The 22,423-nt window shown below is 36.2% G+C and overlaps 1 protein-coding gene across 3 annotated transcripts in view; it reads right to left on the minus strand.

The window, feature by feature from the left end:
• The window catches only part of LOC143255561 (T-box transcription factor TBX10-like), a 108,079-nt gene extending 89,149 nt beyond the window's left edge, over nt 1-18,930 (minus strand). Inside the window, exons 1-2 of one of the 3 annotated variants that reach the window (XM_076511403.1) lie at nt 7,854-8,136; nt 7,300-7,735 (exon numbers count right to left, since the gene is read on the minus strand). In XM_076511403.1, coding sequence (XP_076367518.1) covers nt 7,300-7,537 — 238 coding nt within the window. In that variant the 5' untranslated portion in view covers nt 7,538-7,735; nt 7,854-8,136. Of the gene's footprint in view, nt 1-7,299; nt 7,736-7,853; nt 8,137-18,826 lie in introns of those variants that run through there. The other 2 variants (XM_076511402.1, XM_076511401.1) reach the window with 2 other exon arrangements.
• Nucleotides 18,931-22,423: the final 3,493 nt, after the last annotated feature.

Below are 22,423 nucleotides of genomic sequence, written 5' to 3' on the forward strand. Positions count from 1 at the left end.
TTTCCGAAAGCTATATGAAGTAACATCTCTGAAAAATAAAAACATGCAATAATTTTTCTTAATATTAACAAGACGCAGTAACAGTTTTGAAATGTAACAACGAGTGGTGACACCTCTAGAAGTAAGATGCATACACTAACTGCTTTGAAAATTAACAATCTGTAATAATGGCTATAAACTCAGATACGTACACTAACAATTTTAAAATTTAGCAATACATAGTAAAGGCTATGAAAATCAACAATATGTAGCTACTAACTGTATAATGTAACATCGTACAGTAACACCTATGACAATCAACAATATGTAGCTACTGACTTTATAAGGCTACAACATACACTAATTGCTATGACAATAGGTAAGCAAGAAGAATATTATCTCTGGAATGAATAACATCTTGTAGCATAGTATGTGTGAAACAGACAATTTTGTGAGTCAGAAACGTAGAGTAACAGTTCTGAAAGTTAGCAACAGACAGTCAGCAACTGCGAATAGTTGCTCTTAGCAACATGCAAAAATGTCTGTTAAACTTACCAACAAATAACGACATTTCTGAAGTTTAGCAAATTATTGCTCTGAACAGATCTTGAATGATCTGCCTAAATTACTCGTGTAGAGTAGTTCAAAATATCACGAAAGTCAACTAAACCAATAAACTGGAGACTTTTTGACGTTCGCCCAAAGCTACACGAGGACTATTTGCCCTAACCGTCCCTAATTTAGTAATGTAAGACTAGAGGGAAGGCAGCTAGTTATCACCACCCACCTCTAACTCTTGAGATACTTTTTAACCAACGAACAGTGGAATTGACTATAACATTGTAACGGCCCTATGGCTGAAAGGACGAACATGTTTGGTATAACGGGGATTCGATCCCGCGGCCCTCGGATTACGAGTCGAGCGCCCTAACCACCTGACCCTACTGGGTCGTTAAACTAAATATAAACTCATTTTTTTCTCAAACTTATTGAAAAAGTAGAATTTACTTTTATATAATATATGTATACCTTTTTCTCTGTCTATGTGTCCGTGTTCTCTATTCGTCTACCTTTTATCTCTCTATCTGCCTTTCTATCTATAATAAATTATTAGACCCTCTGTACTGAGGGTTCTGGAAATTTTTGCTTTAAGAAGGATTGTGTGTGTGCATATTTTGCGTAACTTGTGTATCTCAAATACTTTGAATGAAAGAATTTAAAAATTAGATAATTATTCATAAAATCTAAGAATTCAAAGAAACTGAATTAACCTTAGGGTAAGTAATTAACGACGTAACACTACACTCTGGAACTAGCAAATGGAACACAATGAATTCACTTGTGGCACGTTGTGACGTAACTGTAACAAAGTAAGTAATATGTAAATCAGATAACAGCTTACATTTGTTTTTGGTAAGTAATTACACTGATATTTTTAACTTTAATGGTATTTTGGATACACATGGGTTAAATCAGATTTAGATATAGCTATCCCTAGGTTTGAGCTACCACTCAAAGAGAGGGGAAGTAGTGAGGAACATACGCTGCTATAAAGACTTTATCTGGTTCCCGAAAACGTTTGTTTGTTGTTATGCACAAAGCTACACAAAGCGCTATATGTGCTCTGCTCACCCAGTTTCTAGCAGTATAAGTTCGCAGACAAAGTACTGTGTTACTGGGGGGCTTTCGAAAACAAATACATCATTGTTTGTCATTTTCGTATCATAACCACAGATGAAAATATGCTATTGAGTTTTAACCGTGGACCTTCAGTATGCAACCCGGTACGTTAACCACTAGGTCACACAACTTCCGACAAACTTAAGAAGTAAACACCTAATGGATCATGACAGTCCATAATCAACAAACGATTCAAGTGCAGTGTAGCAGTATTTGATGATCTTTCTCATTTACTTAGAAATAAATCACTTACAGGGTCGTGACAGAAACGTAATGGATACGCCAGCTCCTTTGCAAGTTCAAATGTTAACCAAAAATATTCACGGTGGATACTTCAATAAAAAGATAGTATTTTTAATAATTGTTGCTAATCTCTTTCTGTAAGAACGGATTCCAGCTTCCTTGAAATTATCTCATTGATCGCCATAAACCTGATGACCATGACTATCAGTTTATATTGGTCGAAGTCACAGTTTTTATTTCTAAGAAGTTTTCTTTGAATAAAATATCGAAGGTGAACTTTAGATTACACATCTTTATAACATTTCTTGAGGCTATCCGACGCAAGTGGATCTCGATTTCCAAGATTATTTAAGTAGACAAATGAAAAATAATCCTTTGAAACGTATCTTGGGGTCGGGAGGGACGTAACTGGTAGGAGGTGGTATGGACTTGTGGTAGGGGTGAGATTTAACAGGTAGGAAGTGAAATGGACTTGTGGCAGAGGAGAATTAAAAGGTAGAAAGTGGGATGGTTCTGTTGTAGAGGGGACTTAACAGGCAAGAGGTGGAATAGACCTGCTATAAAAGAGACTTAACAGGGAGAAGGTGGAATAGACCTGCTGTGAGACTCTAGTTTCTAAAGTCATTTTCCCCACATAATCAAACAAGAACTGTTGTGTGCCATTTCTAAACTTCAAATTGTTGTTTATTATAACAGCACCAGAAGATACAGCCAACTGCATCGTTGTGGAATCATAAAGACCTATTTCGTATCGACATACTTAGAAATATTTTTGTTTTACTTACATCTTTAAAAAAATGTTGCTGTAAAAAACTTCTGAACCATAACTCTACCCTGGCGGAATTCGCCAAGAACAACTATTCAGGTGCTAAACATATCTGCAACGGTACGAAATTAGTTATCGTGGTGAGCTTTCCCGCTGTAAAAGCAATCTTGTATTATTCTCACAACTAGTGTCTTTGTTTCTTATCATAGACTTTTTACTAACGTGTATTTAATACAGAATCACTTAAAATAATAAAATATTTAATTGTTGTTTAAGCCATCTCACTTTAAACTAACACCGAAGACACTTTGCCTCACTTAGTAATGCATAAAATCTGACGTTTTAACAGTCCTTGCCCCACTTAGTAATGCGTAAAATTTGATGTTTGAAAAGTCCTTGCCCGAGTTAGTAATGTACAAAATTTGACATTTCAACAGTCCTTGCCTGACTTGATCATGTGTAAAATCTGACATTTTAACAGTCCTTGCCTGACTTGATCATGTGTAAAATCTGACATTTTAACAGTCCTTGCCCCACTTAGAAATCAAATAAAAATATTTTGATTAAAAAATGTTCATACAGGGAGGGAGAACCGAAACTATTAAATTCATGACGTATAAATAAACAGAAATAAACCTAAGCAAGTCTCAAAGAGCAAGAAAAGTATGGATACCGTTTATCGGTTCTTCAGAAAAATTAAAAACATCTTAGAATGGTTTTGGAGATTTGTAAATGACACGAAATAAGAATATCTTCAATACGAGTTGAAACTAAACCAAAGTAACGTAAATGATTAGTGAAATGGATTACTTTATAGATTTATATTATTTCATGTGAAACCGAGCATTTTACTTATTTCCAAATAAGTATATTGTAATTGTTGTTTAAGCAAAACCACAGTGGGCCATCTTATGTGGAGTCGAACCCCACATCTTAGCGTTGTACGTCCATACTTTGTTTAGATTTAATCACAAAGCTACACAATGCATTATTGGAGCTTTGCCCATTACGGGTATCGAAATCTGGTTTTTAGTGTTGTAAGTTCGCAGATATACCGCTGTACTACTGGGGGGGTGGGGGGTAAATCCATAGATTTACTACTGTCTCACCAGAGGACAAAATCAGACGTACCTGGAGTGAAAGTTTCTATAAAAATAACAGATTGACAAATAAATAAGTTCACCCACCTTTGCCGTCTATGACTACTCGAGGTACGTTATAACACGGAGGCAGCATTCAGTTTAAATTTTTTGTTGTTTCGAATTTCGCGCAAAGCTACACGAGGGCTATCTGCGCTAGCCGTCCTCAATTTAGCAGTGTAAGACCAGGCAGCTAGTCATCATCACCCACCGCCAATTCTTGGGCTACTCTTTTACCAACGAATAATGGCATTGACCAAAATATTATAACGCTCCACGGCTTGAATGATGAGCATGTCTGATGAGACAGGGATTCGAATCCGTGAACCTCAGATTACGAGTCGCACGCCTTAACCACCTGGCCATGCTGAGCCGTTTCAGTTTCAAAGTGTCCCTTATTGTTTTCTAGCAGTTTACATTTTGAAACTTTCTCCTTAAGAAAGTCTATAACATATCTCATGTTTGTGGCTGCAGTAAGAATATATAATTTTTTGTCAAACCATGTTTAAAACCGTTTTTCTCATTGTTATTAATGTTAAGGTTGAAAACAGGCTAGGTTGTGTATTTGTGCTTTCCTTATAGCAAAACCACATCGGGCTATCTGCTGTGGCCACCTAGGGGAATCGAACCACTGATTTTAACTTTGTAAGTCCGAACACATACTGCTCTCCCAGCGGAGGACAGAGGCTATAATTATATCCCCTAAAACGAGGCTAGTACACTGATTAACAACACATGAATTAAGCAACGCTGTCCTTTATTATAGTATATAACATATTGTTAGCACACACTTTGTAGCACAGTCAACGTGAGCTGTACTATTTTTCCTACGTTTGTAAGTCTCACGATCAGCACTAAATAGTTTCTTTAGTTTTTCTGTATTCATCTTCTTTATGTCATTATTGTTTGTTTGTTTGTTTGTTTTAAATTTCGCACAAAGCTACTCGAGGGCTATCTATGCTAGCCGTCCCTAATTTAGTAGTGTAAGACAAGAGGGAAGGCAGCTAGTTATCACCACCCACCGCCAACTCTTGGGCTACTCTTTTACCAACGAATAGTGGGATTGACCGTCACATTATAACGCCCCACGGCTGAAAGGGCGAGCATGTTTGGCGCGAGGGGGATGCGAACCCGCGACCCTCAGATTCGCACGCCTTAACACGCTTGGCCATGCCTGGCCCTATGACATTATTTACCTCTCTGTTTGTGAAGAATCAGTTTCATTAAGTAATAAATTAATTTCAATTACTACGTATATTGCTAGGTTACATTTTATCAGAACCTCTCAATAATTCTAACTGGGTTATTTGTTTTCCTTCCGTCTTGGGCCTGGCATGGCCAAGCGCGTAAGGCGTGCGACTCGTAATCCGAGGGTCGCAGGTTCGCGCCCGCGTCGCGCTAAACATGCTCGCCCTTTCAGCCGTGGGGGTGTATAATGTTACGGTCAATCCTATTATTCGTTGGTACAAGAGTAGCCTAAGAGTTGGCGGTGGGTGGTGATGACTAGCTGCCTTCCCTCTAGTCTTACACTGATAAATTAGGGACGGCTAGCACAGATAGCCCTCGTGTAGCTTTGTGCGAAATTCCAAAACAAACAAACCTTCCGTCTTTTATTTTTTCGCATATAATTTGTTTCGTAACAAAATTATACTTTAAGCGGGAGAAAACAACATCCATAACTAGTAATTGCATTAGTCACGCAGGTTGAGACTTGAGCCTTAAATTTAATCTTATTCCGAAATTGTTATTATTTAAGTGAAATGTCTTCTAAATGCAAGTGTTTTTACTGTAAAAGAGAGACGGTGTATCTAAGAATTTCACGCAAAGCTATAAGAGAGCTGCTTCCTACTGTGGCTGATCTAAATTTAGAGCCGATAGACTATAGGGTAAGTAGATAGTGAAGAGCACCCACCGTCTACTCTTGGACTACTCTAATCCAAAAGTGAGGTTTTGCTGTCACATTTATAGTCCACCTATATATATATATATATATATAAAAGAGAGAAACATACATATCCACACACAACCGTTTTTTTTCTTATAACAAAGCCAGATCAGGCTATCTGCTGAGCCCACCGAGAGGAATCGAACCCCTTATTTTAGCGTTCTAATTCCAGAGACTTACCGCTGTACTAGCGGGAGGCCACACACATCCGGCCCTAACGGACAATTACCGTTTTTTTCAGCAGTAGATAGTGAGTCACGACTCAGTGGAATCACAGTTCGGGTACACTAATCACTTAGCCACGCCGGCCCAGAATAAGAGAAAGAGACTGGGTTATGGTGAGAATGGAAACACAGTAATAGTTTTGTGTCCTTTTCCCCAGGTACGTTATTTCTAAACCTCGCGCATTTGTCACATGATGTCGGTAAGTTTATTTTACTGCCTTTCGTTACTGCACGTGAACATGAGGGCGGCCCATACGACACTTTCGATCTGGCTGTTATCATAACGTGTCTAATGGCTTCTCCGTGATGGCTAATCGTATTGTGAGTGACTGACTCTGTTTCGAAAAAGTGGTACTTGCTGTTGCGCGCGTGCAGTCATTCGTTTGTTAGAATTCTTTATAAGGTTTCGAATTTTTTAACAAGTTGCATTTAGTGGTTAATTGTCATAACTTGTGCTGTAACCTATCATTCAGGTTACCATAACAGTAAGTTTTATTATACCAAATCGTTATGTGTAACACGTCACTTGCAACTTTTTCTCAAATTCTTTCAGTTTTCCTACAAATTTTTAAAAATGTTCACGCAAAGCTACAAAACTACTGTAGTTTCAACTGATGCACTGCAGAATCGGAGTTTCTCTGATTTAGCCCAACAGTGGGATTTTACTCTCACTCTTATACGGCACTAAAGACCCGACAACAATCCTTAACCCTCTGTGTCGCAGGCCGGGAACATTTACAAGAAGAGCCCTTTTTGACAAACTAGCAAAGACATATGTCCTTAATCACGAGACAATAATATGTACAACGTGCCAAAACGCAGTGTTTAAAAATACATCTTTTAAAGAACAAACTCTATTTATATTTATGTTGAACAAACAGCTACCTATGCACTTACATTTTACATTTATGTAAATCATACATCCATGAGAGAATAAAAAGAAGAAAGGAACCTTAATATTTATTCATATACTAATTTCTGTTTCTTAAGTTTGACAGTTTGATACACTATCTAAAGTGAATTTTACTTTAGTATGTTGAAATCAGCCAATTATCAGTCATAAGCTTAAGGAATATAAAACAGGTATCGTAACATCGACTGTTTGAAATACACGGCCACTTTCTGTGTTACAAAACAGGTATCGTAATAACAACTGTTTTAATTACACAAGCACTTTGGATTTGGGTAAATGATAACCAATGAGATGACGGTTTTCAGTAGCTATCTATGTCTATGGTCATTCCTCTCTTGATTTCGCAAGTCTTGAAACTGTGGAGGAAGTAACGTTTCAAGAAACTTTATATCCAAAGAAGACGGACTTACCTTCCATGTCTTTCACCGGGGTACTTGAACAGGGAGTCGCCGAGGACAGTGCAGAGCAGCCCCAGTCGAAGCAGCACTCAGCCGATGAGGATCGAAGCGGTGCCACGGAAAAGTTTGGAATCGAAGCCTGAAGAGGGGGTTGGAGCGGCGGCAGGTAAGGTTCAGTGTTCGGTTCGGACATCAGGGATGTGATACGGAAAGACTTACTCCGAGCTGGGAATAGATCACAAGTTTCCATTTCCCTACCGTGAAGCAGTAAAAATGTGCTCCACCCAAGACACGAGGGAGGGAACGACCGGTACTGGTCCGCCTCTCACTCTGCTGGGCCTATCTGTTTGATAGCCAAAGTGATGACACGTTCTCCATACAGGACAGCGCCAATAGCCAGAAGAGTATCAGAATGGCAAGGGTATTAAAACTGCCGCCTAAGCAAAAACTGTCAAACAAAACGAACCCGTTAATGGACTAAAATATTTCTGCATAAAGTATAACATCAACTGTTACGACCACGAATTCATATTTAATACACATATATATATTATATAATATCTTACTCAGTTCGCCCACAGATTTTTTAAAGCAACTGACATTTTGAACTATATTGAAACCATTAAAATGGCGTAGTTTTATGGAGTAATATACTTCAGTCGCAGTATAAAACTCTCCAATAGGTAGACTTGATTATCCGTGTTACTCAACATAACGAATCCTCATATCTAAAGACGCTACCCTCAGTCTTTGTGGAACGTCTTCTGTGACTGAGAGCGAAACCAAACACCAACCCGTGTAACAATCAGTCCTTGTAGTGCGTGTTGACTCCCTCATCTATGTAAATCATCCAGTAGGACGGGAGTTGCTGAGCGCCGGTTAGTAACCGCGAAGCTGCAAGTCGCCCCCAAACGGGAAAATGTTTACAAAAAGTACCGCAACACAAAGTTCGCGTTTGTTTTTAGGAAGTTTGATTTTTGATAGAATGTCGATTTGTCATTATCCATGCAGCATCTACTACAAAATATATGTTTATTTCTTGTTTCACTGTGTATTAATTTAAGATGAAAAAAAATGTTTACTAAAAGAAAGCGTTACGGCACAGCAATTTATTGTAAACTAAACAATTGACAATCATGCCTGGTCATAACCAGTATAACTCAATACAAAACAAACTTACACATATCAACAGAGTTTCATTGACTGAAGTTCTATGCAGTCTGTCCCACATCATATGTCCTCTGAAATCATCCATGTAGGATGGACAGTGATCGAAAATGCAGACTTTTTACATCACATACAATATATATTGGTGGATAAACAAACCAATACAGAAATTATGAGCATTTTATCAAATTATTCATTTTAATAGTATACCAAAGCAACATAGGCACCGAAAATGTGTACCAAAATAACACAAGTAATAACATAATGTAACAAAGTAATATAGATACTGTAGCAAGATTACAAAAGACACATAGACGCTGAAACTGTGTACCAAAATAACATAAGTAGTAACTTTTGTAATAAAGTGATACAGATGCTGTAGAAGGATCACAGACGACACATTGGCACTGAAATTGTGTAAATAAAACCAGTACAAATAGAAGCTATTAAAGTAACATAAATGCTGTAGAAGTGTAACAACGAAACTTAGACACTGTAACTGTGTACCAAAATAACACAAGTAGTAATATAATGCAACAAAGTAATATAGATACTGTAGAAGGATCACAGACGACACCTAGACACTGAAACTATGTACTAAAATAATACAAGTAGTAACATAATGTAACAAAGTAATATAGATACTGTAGAAGGATCACAGACGACACATAGGCACTGAAATTGTGTACCAAAATAAAATCAGTACGAACAGAAACTATGAAAGTAACATAATTGCTGTAGAAGTGTAACAACGAAACTTAGACAATGTAACTCTGAACAAAATAACATAACACTAACACTGTGTATGAGAGTAATATAAATGGTTTAGTAGAATAACCAAAAAACTTAGACACTATAACAGTGTACGAAAATAAAAAAGCAGTAAAACAAAATGTGTGAAAATTAAATACACAGTATTTCAGTGTATCAAAGCAAAGTAGGCATTTTAATAGCGTAGAAAGGTAATGTATGCGTTGTTGCGGTGTATTAAACTAACGTGTATGTTGTAGTAATTTATGAAAGCAATTCCCACGTTTTTGGATTTTTACCGAAGTAATAGAAAATAGGAAAACAACTAAAACGTTTTGAGTAACTTTCAAATGCCATTACCCCACAGTGTTTTTCTTTGTTGTTGTTTTTGTTTAATTTCGCACAAAGCTACTCGAGGGCTATCTGTGCTAGCCGCCCCTAAGTTAGCAGTGTAAGACTAGAGGGAAGACAGCTAGTCATCACCACCCACCGCCAACTCTTGGGCTACTCTTTTACCAACAAATAGTGGGATTGACCGTAACATTATAACGCCCTCACGGCTGAAAGGGCGAGCATGTTTGGTGCGACAGGGATGCGAACCCGCGACCCTCAGATTACGAGTCGCACGCCTTAACACGCTTGGCCATGCCGGGCCCTTCCCACAGTGACATGGCGGACTAATTCTCTCACTTTCATTTTACCGAACGCTTGTTGTTGCTGTAAGGACTTCATTTAATATAGTTGGCGGGCTGTTTGTAAACCGAGAAACTTGTCTAGAGGCATTAAAGTAAATTCTTTGGAGTGTTGGCTAAGACATGACCAAGCAGTTTATTTGATTAATCACCCCGAAACTATCGCCACTGTTTGTATATTCGTTTTCTTTTTTTTTTTACACCAAATTTTACTTTCAACAACTCGATAGGAATTTTTCTTTACAGTAGTGAATTTGAAAACTAATAGTTACTTACCATACCAATAACATTGGTTTAATATACTCCCTGAATTATGTATTTGAAAATGATCTATCTATTCTTTAGTGATTAAAAAATTAATATCTAATACCTTTTCACTCTTGTAATAAGCTCAAGGAATAAAGGAGTAATATAATTTAAAGTTAAGAACGTTTTATCAACTGCTCAAAAGCACTTAAGTTAAAAATCAAAACTATGTTTTGCGTTTTTTGTCAACAAAGGTCAGTAGATTTTTTTAGAAAATCGCATTAACATTTTTTATTACTATATTTGTATTTTGTGTTTTTTGTACGTAGAAACTGTACATTGAACTATCTGCTCTTTGCTGACAACTAGTATTCTAACCCGATTTTAACGTCTAAGCCTCCAGACTTACCGTTGAACCACAAGGGATGTTATATGTATCTAATGATTTGTTTTATAAACACTTTATAACACAGATACTCCTCGCCGTAACGCCCTCTGATGGCAGACAAATACTGGTTCTTTTTAACTGAATTAAATACCCCTGACTGATTTTGCTTAGGATTTAGTTACTTCTCAAATATTTTAATATTTAGTGTGAAAATAAAGATTTTAAAGTACTATTTGCGAAACGATATCTGATAATGCAATACGCCATTTTAAGACACAGATTGAACAGTTAAGAGTCAAAATTAATGCTATCGGAGATCATATTGTAGCCTAATTAATGACAGTTGTAAAACTGTCAACTGTATTTTTACCTCAGTGAACAGATACATGAAGTTTTAGATCTGCTGATGTGAAATAAGAAAGTTTGTTTTTCATTTATTTTGCAGATATTCACACAAAACCACCAGTCAAATGTCAGCTGTGCTCAGCCGTCTCTAATTTTTAAGCAATATATTACAACGAAAGAACCTTCAATAGCACTCAATGAAAGGTGTTATAACACACCCACGGTCCTAAAGTGTGGAGTGCAATATATTAATTTTATTTCTGAGGTCATGAGATATGTCAACCAAACTCCTAGGCCAGTCCTACTAGGATCAAAATGATATTAACGCTACTCTTCGTCCAATTATATCGTGAAATCCACTATAAAACTGTAAAATCTGATTAAACAGTCGTTAAGTCTTGCTTTTTTGTAACTTGGTCTGTCAGTTTGTGCATGAGACCAGTTATTATATATCTTAATCGCTGCATATTCTGTGAATTATCTTTCGTTATTTTGTTGATCATTCATAAAGTTATAGATTAAGAACATCGTTGTGTTACATTTGTTATTTTGTGAATTATTCTAGTCACATCACAGATTGATTATACGTTAGTTTTCCAAACTAGTTTTATCTTTTGGGTTAATTTGTTATTAAGTGAGTAGGTTGTGCTGGCCCGACATGGTCAGGTGGATAAGGCACGCGATTCGTAATCCGAGGGTCGCGGATTCAAATCTCCGTCATACCAAACATGCTCGCCATTTCAAGCGTGGGGGTATTAAAATGTCACGATCAATCCAATTATTCATTGGTAAAAGAGTAGCCATAGAGTTGGCGGTGGGTGTTAATGATTAGTTGCCTTCCCTCTAGTCTTACACTGCTAAATTAGGGACGACTAGTGCAGATAGCCCTCGTGTAGCTTTGCGCGAAATTCGAAACAAACACGTTAAGGTTATCTCATTGCATGATAATTATTATGTATATTGTGCGTTAGGTTTTTCTTCTTAGTCGTTTTTTGTGGATTAATTTTTGTTATTGTGTGATCATCCTTGCTATTTTGTAGATTTGACCATGTTATTGTATGATTGCTATTGTCATTGTATTATTATTCTGGTGGTTTTGAGGCTTAGATCTTGTTATTTTGTTTAAGAGGTTTTAGTTATTGTGTAATTAGATTTACTATTTTGTGAAGCAGATTTTGTTATTGTGCGATTAGTAATGTTATTTTGTGTTCGATTGTACTTCTTGTGTAATTAGTGTTGTTATTGCATGGATTAGCTTTTGTTACTGAACGACTGGTATTATTATTTTGTCGATTAGCTTTTGTTACATTGTGGTTATTCAATTGATTTACTAGATTAATTCTGTTATCGTGTGATAAAATCTAGCGTTTGTTGATTTGTTCTTTTAGAAGAAAGCTAAAGTGGAATACCTACTGTATACACCGTATGGAATCGAACCCCCGAATTTAGCGTTGTAAGTGTAGTGTTATTATGTCATTTTGTTAAATAGTTTTTCTTATTCTCTAATCATTCCGTTTATTTTGTGAATCAGATATTGTTATTGTGTAATGACTTTTATTATTTTATGGATTAGCTTTGCTATTATACGATTAGTAGTAATTTTGTAGAGTAGTTTTGTCGAGTATGCCATGTTATTGTGCATTAATTCTTGTTATTTTGTGGATTAGATCTTCTAATGGAATGATTCTTTTGTAGATTTATTTTGTGGATTAATTTTTGTTATTGTGTGACCATTCTTGGTATTTTTATTACGTTTTGTTAATGTATGATTAGCCTGTTATTTTGTTCATTAAGTCACATTATTGTGTAATTATTCTTGTGTTATTTGTGGTTTGTCTTCTTATTTTATGGATTAAGTCTCGTTAATGTGTATTAGTTCTGGTGTTTAGCGGATCAGGTTCAGCGGTAAATTGGTTGATATTTACTTTGATGTCTAGTAGTTGTCTAATGTGCTGTGCGGAATCAAATATTAAGGCTTTAGTAATTACAAGGTTGTTTGTTTTAACAACAATGTATATAATTAATACCAAATTAATACGTAATCAATTAAAAACAATAATAATAATAAATTTGTAATGTACGTTCTTAATTACACTCAGAGCGTCTAGCAAAAGAACACTCACGAGTTTAACACTGTTGACTCTAGGTCTTTTGTGTTGAAATTCTTGAAGAAGCGATTTTCAGCCGGTACGACTTTAACCCTAATTTGTCTGGATTCGGCTGATATTTTTGTCAGCCAAGACTTTTTACATCTGGGTAGCTCGCCCAGTCGACAAACGTATAGGACGAACACGTCGAGCGAAGAGGATTCGAACTAGTGACTCACAGATTGGAAATCAACCATTTTGATCCCTAGGCCAAGCGAAGAAAAAGGGGAATTTATAATTTAATACCCGTCTCTTTAGGAATTTCCTGTTGAAATCCTTGAAGAATAAATAACTACTCTTTAACGTCTCTCTATGGGCATTTTCTGATGAATGATTAAATTGCTCTATAATCTGTTTTTCTTTAACAGACTTTCATAATCTTGAAGTTTTTTAGTTACAGACTAGTTACAGGCAGTTTTAGTTATCATTATCAATAGCCTCTGATCACGTAAAGCTACCAACAGAGAATATAATTAAAAACAGTTACAACTAATTTAGGTCTGACGTTTCACTAAAAAAAATGTAACTTTTGTTAAAATAAAGTAGAGATCAACATTTTGAACTTCTTAGGTCATCTTCAAGTTGAAAAAGAGAGCTTCCAACTGAGCGTCACCGGGAACATGTCTTAGAGACAAGAGTGTAAACAGGTACGGTATTGTAGGGGGCGTCGCGGTATATGTTAGGTTATTAATTAGTATAGGTATAAATGTATTCTTCTATATATTTGCTTAAGTTTGGTTTGAGTTGTTATACGAGGAAGGCTTCTTTGGTTTTGCATTTGTTTATGTTTGTTTCCCTACTCGGTATCTGGATATTTTCTATGGTTATGTAATATTTTTTCATTTGAAGTGTTCAAAAATATATATAGGTGTTTCTTTGTGCTCTTTGAATCTGGTTTCCATTTTTCTACTTGTTTCTCCGATACAGAAGTTGTGGCAGTTATCACATTGTATTTTATAAAGAATGTTGGTGCTGTGTTTCTCAGTGTAGTTTTACATAGTATGAACTTTAGTTTTGTTACTGGATTTTGAATAAATTTGGTATGTACTGGAATGTGGATTCAAAAAACACACACACAACAACTTCACACGTTTATGAACACTGCAAATCAAATAAACACAACACAACGTTGGAAACACCCAGATACAAAGTAGGGAAACAAACATAAACAAACGCATAATTAAAGAAGCCCTACTTATACAACAACTAAAAGCAAAATTAAACCAGTATAAAGGAATACATTTATACCTATACTAATCAATAACCTAGCATCTACTGTAACGTCCCCTAGTATCCCCTACCCATTTACACTCTCGTCCCTAAGACATGCGCCCGGAAACGGTCACTTGCAACAAACTCTCTTTGTTAGCCTGAAAATGATCTGAGATGGTTGAAACGTTGTTCTCTAATTTATTTTAATAAAAGTTTCAACAGCAATGCCAGCTATCTTTAACTATACTTTTACTTCAAGTGGAATTTTCGTCATCACGAATTACTTCACCACTGCGACTATATGAGAAGTGTTTCTTTGTGTACTGTGTTGTTACCTGTTTACACTCCATTATGCCTGAACTTGACCTACATTATGCCATTGTTAACCGTACACGTTCGTGCGATTATAACGAAACTAAGAAACTTAAACCAAAATATTATCAATAGAAGAAAAGATATTTATTTCATCCAACAGCGTCGAAAGGAAAAACTAATCCATAATTTTGTGAAGATAAAACTATCCAAGAAATTTAATCAGCGTACAAATATCATCCATAATTTACAGAAAAAAACTACTAAAAGCCGTGTTAAACTCGAAATATAAAGACTTAAATGACTTGCAGAAACAAAAAATGAATCTAGACCATCAACTGGCCTGCTGCATTCAACCAGACATTTATGGACTCATAGAACGCAACACTAATTAAGTCAATAGTAAGAACGACAACAAAAAGAAGATCCGCCTCGACAAAACCAGATAAACTTAGGTGTCAACAATACAAAAGACTCCAACACGACAAACCATTAACTATCCTTGTAATTAACACATCCAACCAACAATTAAGCAATAAAGAGATACATCTGCTTAACAAAGGGCTCAACTTCGCAGTAACACTTAGAAATATTCCATCCATCGAATTGAAAGCCTATTTGGAAACCCTGGCTAGAAGAGTGGTGGTCCATTCTACACAAACCGTAAACACCAACGGAAAACAACCATCAGAAAGAAGACAACTTTGACAACAATTCCATCGACAACCAACAACCTATCTTTTCAGGTCGAACTGAAAACATCTATTTTCCCGAAACATCTCAAAACACTATCTTAAACAACTTTTTCTAAGAATTTTCATGCAAAACCATCAACATAATTTCACAGAAAAAACAACTAATAAACAACTTCACACGGTAAAATATTAATTCTATAAACAACAAAATTCGAAAAGCAGACAAAGGCAATGCTAGAGGTAAAATGACCACAAATTATTGCATTAAAAATGAATAACAACTTATCAGATACAAAAAAATTTAAACCATTACACACAAATTCAGCAATAAACACAAGAAAACCAATCAAACAAAATACTACTATTACAAATGAAAAGAAAACAACAACCCAATATCAAAAAACCTTTATTCTTATCTACTCAAAACCGACTCACGTACACCACAACAATGCAGCACCCCGACCCTCACAAACCCAATTGTCCACTACGACCCACAACGTCTGTCTATGAATCATTGCACTACAACCTTGGTAAATGCATAGCGTAAGCATTTCCTAAATATGTAACATTAGCCTGCTCCTATCTCAAAGCCCCTCGCTTGTACAGCAGTAAGTCCACGGATTTACAACGCTAAAATCAGGGGTTCAATTCTCCTCGGGTTTCAGCAGATAGTCCTTGTGGCTTTGCTATACGAAAAACACATACACACACACACTCTTTCTTAAAGACTCTTTAATTGAAATCTATTCTTCACCACCTAAGAGCCATGAAGCCTTAATAGCTAGTTTTGGTGTAACTCTCATCTTCACAGAAATCCCAACTATTGAACGATGCAAGATAGCTTTAGAACTTTATATCCAAGACCCCCAACCCATTGATACACATCCCCAGCAACCAATTAGCAACCACTATAGAATTTGCTGCCACCTAAACAAACTTTATATTCAATAACCAAAACTACCTACAAATAATTGGCCAAAGTATGGGCAATCGCGTGTCACCAGTTCTAATCAACATTTTTATGACACAGATTGAATCTCAAGCGATCAATTCAGCCTTATACCCATCACTATACTGGTACAGATATGTTGATGATACAATTGCTGGATTCACACCTACAGAGCACACACATAGTTTTTCAACCACGTTAGCTCCATCCGGTCCAACATTAAGTTCACCTGTGAACACGATAAAACTAACCAAATAGCATTTCTCAACCTCAAGATCACAAGAACCGATACACAATTCAAAACACAAATCCACAGAAAAATAATTCATACTGGACTACACTGAGACTCAGCATATGAAACTAAACAAAAACTCAACATATTAAGAAACCAAATAAACACAGCCACAAAACTATGTTCACCTGATAAAATTAACGATGAAATTAACAAAATAAAAAAAAACTCTTCATTAGCATCAACAAATTTCCTCCAAAAACCGTTGAATATTTTATACACACAGATACCTAGATCAATAACACGGTAACAACAAACAAACAATAATAAATCCCAAGAAACAATAAACTAGAAAAGTTCACACTTCTGCATACCATATATTCCCATTATCAGCGAAAACATAATCAACATTTCAAAAAAACTTGCAACAAAACGCAACATTCCTGTAAACACCAAATTTGTTCAAAAACCAGGTACAAAATTGAAGTCCACACTATGTAAAAACCACACTGACAAACACAACACCAACATTATTTATAAAATATAATGCAACAACTGCCACGATATCTATATTAGAGAAACAAGCAGAAAAATGGAAACCAGAATCAAAGGACACACACAAAATAAAACCTTCACACGTTTTTAAACACTGCAAATCAAATAAGCATCACATAATCGTTGAAAACACCCAGATACTAAGTAGTGAAACAAACGCAAAATCAATTAACCCCTACTTATACAATAACTCAAACCAGAATTAAATCAATATAAAGGAACACATTTATACCTATACTAATTAATAATCTAACATTTACTCCAACGCCCCCTACAATCCCGTACTCGTTTACACTCGTCCCTAAGACATGTGCCCGGCAACGGTCATTTGCAAACTGTCTTTATCAACCTTAGGATGACCTAAGAAGGTTGAAACGTTGTTCTCTACTTTATTTCAATAAAAGTTTTAATACCCATACTAGCCTTGAGATACATTTTTACTTCAAGTGGGTTTCTCGTCATCACGAAAAAAACAACCGAGCTCATTTCATTTGTTTTTGTGATTCAATTAAACTGATTTATAAAACATGAACTTTCCTTGTGGCCATACTATCTACAAATCTTATTTTACATGGTACCTACTACTTCATTTGGTTTAGAAGTATTGATAACTTGTCTTAGCCCTGGAAAACAAATCTACTCCAAAAACAGAAAATATCCACTTTTATTCTTTTCGCTATTGTGTCTGAAGATAAAGAAGATGCAAATAAAGAAAAGAGTGGTCCAACTAAAAAGGGACTAGTGGGACTATTAAGGTAAACGCAATCAGTGAATACAGAGAAGATAAAATATTGTATTTAGGATAGCAATTTGAAAGACAAGTTAATTCAATTAATAAATGAATATAAAAACATTCTTACATTGTCATCCTTTTAAGATGGAAAACTTTTCATAAAACTGGAGACGATTCCTCTTTCTTTCGTATACTTACGTTGATCTCTACACACCTAAAGAAGGAAGCCAGCTTCTCTCGTGTACTCACATTAATCTTTACACATGTGAAGAAGGAAGCCAGATTCTCTCGTGTACTCACATTAATCTTTACACATGTGAAGAAGGAAGCCAGATTCTCTCGTGTACTCACATTAATCTTTACACATGTGAAGAAGGAAGCCAGCTTCTCTCGTGTACTCACATTAATCTTTACACATGTGAAGAAGGAAGCCAGCTTCTCTCGTGTACTCACATTAATCTTTACACATGTGAAGAAGGAAGCCAGCTTCTCTCGTGTACTCACATTAATCTTTACACATGTGAAGAAGGAAGCCAGCTTCTCTCGTTTACTCACATTAATCTTTACACATGTGAAGAAGGAAGCCAGCTTCTCTCGTTTACTCACATTAATCTTTACACATGTGAAGAAGGAAGCCAGCTTCTCTCGTGTACTCACATTAATCTTTACACATGTGAAGAAGGAAGCCAGCTTTTCTCGTGTACTCACATTAATCTTTACACATGTGAAGAAGGAAGCCAGCTTCTCTCGTGTACTCACATTAATCTCTAAACATGAGAAGAAGGAAACCAGCTTCTCTCGTTTACTCACATTAATCTCTAAACATGTGAAGAAGGAAGCCAGCTTCTCTCGTTCACTCACATTAATCTCTACACATGTAAAGAAGGAAGCCAGCTTCTCTCGTGTACTCACATTAATCTCTACACATGTGAAGAAGGAAGCCAGCTTCTCTCGTGTACTCACATTAATCTTTACACATGTGAAGAAGGAAGCCAGCTTCTCTCGTGTACTCACATTAATCTCTATACATGTGAAGAGGGAAGCTATCTTCTCTTGTGTACTTACATTAATCTCTACACATGTAAAGAAGGAAGCTATCTTCTCTTGTGTACTTACATTAATCTCTACACATGTAAAGAAGGAAGCTATCTTCTCTCCAATTATTTTTTTCCTTCTGTATTGCCAACATTTTGCTGCTACTGAAAGAGCTGTAAGTAAAGAAGGGAATAACTTGAACAGATAGTGCAGCAAGACAAAAACAGAGAGATTGGGTGTTATGAGGGTGGGGGTGGAGAAACACCTCTCTCTCCCGCAGGGCTCCCGTCAACACCTGGGTATTGAACAGGGAAGGAAGGGTGGAGCAAATACACTAGAAACGATTATGATGACAACCAACAGGCGGCTGCTACATGGTAAAAGAAGAATTGTGACAATCTAGGAGTAGAACTGCATTTTTAGGGTCGTACATTCGGGCATCCTCTCGACATTACGAAACAAGATGTCGGTCATCGCCCAATATTTGTGTCATCGGGTGACGGCTACGTCTCAGCTGCGTCTTGATACAAATCAACGTTTGTGGGATAGAGTGGAAATTAACTCTCCGAGAAGCACTTGTCAACAGAAGAAAACGATAAACTGTGCAGCTAGAGCACTTAACTGCAACACTTTTATATTCGTAAACTACGCGTGCTGGCTGGTACACAGAACGTTTTTTTTTGGGGGGGGGGAGAAGGGAGAAGTGTGTTAGGAAAGGTAGTGTAAGATGACGAACCGATGTCGTTACAAAGTTTGTTTTGAAATCTGCAGACCTGCTTTGTCACTAAGAAAACTTTTACTAGTTTTATGTGAGATTGAAAATATTTACTTTGGAGTGCCAAAATAAACGTCGTGAAAGTAAACACCATTATCTAACGATAACTTGCATGAACAGAAAATCCAAGATAAAAAAAATGGGCAACTGAATTCTTGGGCTTATAATTTCTGAAACTAAAAAATATAATATTAGCTATTGGTAAAACTGACTCATACCCAAAGAAGACCATGGTGAAATGAGAGTACCTATTAAACGTTCAGTTTGATTAGGATAGCATTATCTTTTGCTTCTATGACGCATTACGCTTTACCTCACTTTGAAACACAAACGCATTTTGAAACATACGTTGAATGGATGCCTCAAAAACTAAAACACAATTCTTACTTCACCAGAAACTAAGACACAGCTCCAACTTCTCTAAAGGTTATGATACAACTCTTATTTCATCATAAACATAAGACACAGTTTAGCCCGGCATGGCCAGGTTGGTTACAGCGTTCGATTCGTAATCTGAGGGTCGCAGGTTCGAATCCCTGTCGCACCAAACATGCTCGTCCTTTTAGTCGTGGGGGCGTTATAATGTGACGGTCAATCTCACTATTCGTTTGTAAAAGAGTAGCCCAAGAGTTGGCGGTGAGTGGTGATGACTAGCTGCCTTCTCTCTAGTCTTACACTGCAAAATTAGGGACGGCTAGCACATATAGCCTTCATGTAGCTTTGCGATCAATTCCAAAATGAACAAAGACACAATTTCCACTTCACCAAAAAAACTAAGGCACAGTTCCTATTTCTCAAAACCTAAGACAGCTCCTACTTCACCTCTTTAAGGTTTGCTTGATGTTATGTTAGATCCTTCAATTTGTTTGTTTGTTTTTTGAATTTCGCGTAAAGCTACTCGAGGGCTTGTAAGACAAGAAGGAAGGCAGCTAGTCATCACCACCCACCGCCAACTCTTGGGCTGCTCTTTTACCAACGAATAGTGGAATTGATCGTGACATTATAACGCCCCCCACGACTGAAAGGGCGAGCATGTTTGGTGCGACCGGGATTGGAACCCACGACCCTCGGATTACGAGTCGAACTCCTTAACACACTTGGTCATGCCGGGCCTACTTGTTGGAACCAACGGGTGTTTTATTATTTGAGTACCACGTACATTGGGCATGTTTCGCAGTGCAAATACTAGATTTCATTCAACCTTCAAAAACATAGAAGATGGAATACAATTATAGCACAGCAAAGTTTTGGTTGTTAAAGACAAAACTGTACATTGGATTTTTGTGCACAACGGATATTGAAGCCAGGTGTTTAGCGTTAGAAATATTCGGATTTTTTGCTAAGCCATTGAGGGGGGACAAGAAAGTGTGCATATTAAATATAAAATATGATAAACCTGATATCTTGTAAACTACAATCCAGTTTTAAAAAGAATAATAAGGTAATTTTATTTTAAAATCTGAGTTTTTTTAGAATATTTGTTATTTATAAGTATAACAGATGAATTAATTATAATATATAGAAAAGATTTTTTGGTTTTTTTAATTTCGCGCAAAGCTACACGAGGGCTATCTGCCTTAGTTGTCCCTAATTTAGCAGTATAAGACAAGAGGGAAAGCAGCTATTCATCACCACCCACTGCCAACTCTTGGGGTACTCTTTTACTAACGAATAGTTATGGCTGTCACGCTATAACGCCCCCACGGCTGAAAGGGGAGCATATTTGGTGCGACGGGGATTCGAACCCGCGACCCTCGGATTACAAGTCGAACACTTTAACCCACCTGGCCATGTCGGGCCATATAGAAAATGAAGAACGTAAAACAACATCATGACTGTTTTACCTTCTTCCTCTGTGGTTAGCTAAGATAATTGGTGTATGCGTGGTTAGGTAAGATAATTGGTGATGTACGATTGGGTAAGGTAATATAATTGGTAAAATAACTGGTGATGAATGATTAAATAACTAAACCATTTATGGTTAGGTAAGATAATTTATACAACAAAATGTTTTATTCAGGGTGAGGAGAAAGAGATATATTACTTTTTGTATATTTTGAGGTTGAAAAAAATTATTTTTCAAATAATAGAAACTATATTGGGTCTCCTTACTGTATTCACTTGTATATGTCACAATACTTAGTGGCCCGTTTCTAGGATGAATTGTTTTTATTTTGTATGTTTCATTAATTAAGTTTCCTTGCATTTTTGTTTAATCAGTTTTTCATAGTTATAGTTATGTTTTTAGTAATACAAAAGGGTTGAAAATAGAGATTAAATCTTATAATGTATCCTAACTACTATGCAAATATTACGTCTGCAGATATTTAGGGTACAATATAACGTACTTTACAAACAATATAATAGGTTCATTTGTTGTCCCTTACATGTGAGTTCTTTCGTTTTTGAAATGTAGTCTAGTTATATGAAATATTAGTAACACACTCATAAAAAAATGCTAGGTGAAGTCCAAACGAGAGGAAGTTCTCCGAACACAAGCGAAAAGATTATAATAATGTATCTTAGTAAACTTAACTTGGAGTTTAATTCTTTACCTTGTAGGAATGAGAATGTTACTATAGCAACCTAAACAACTGAACACATGCACGTGACAGGACAGTGACAATTCTGAGCCAATCTGAGGAAACTGCAAAACGACAAAACAGTTGTGGTGAGAAATACATGGAATCGTCATCACCAAACTGAAGGTTTCATGTTGTTTGCAGTGAATTCAAAAGACAACTTCAGGTCCAATAATAACGAAAAGGTAAAGTCTTGCTTACCTTACTACATAAGTAATTAAATTAAATTTAAATTAAATTGTTTTGCTATCTTTATTCTCACCAGTAAAAAGTTATTAATTCAGTTTATTATTATTTACTATATGATTTGTTTTTTTTATT

Source organism: Tachypleus tridentatus, chromosome 7 (genome assembly GCF_004210375.1).
Source record: "Tachypleus tridentatus isolate NWPU-2018 chromosome 7, ASM421037v1, whole genome shotgun sequence".
Classification (NCBI taxonomy): domain Eukaryota; kingdom Metazoa; phylum Arthropoda; class Merostomata; order Xiphosura; family Limulidae; genus Tachypleus; species Tachypleus tridentatus.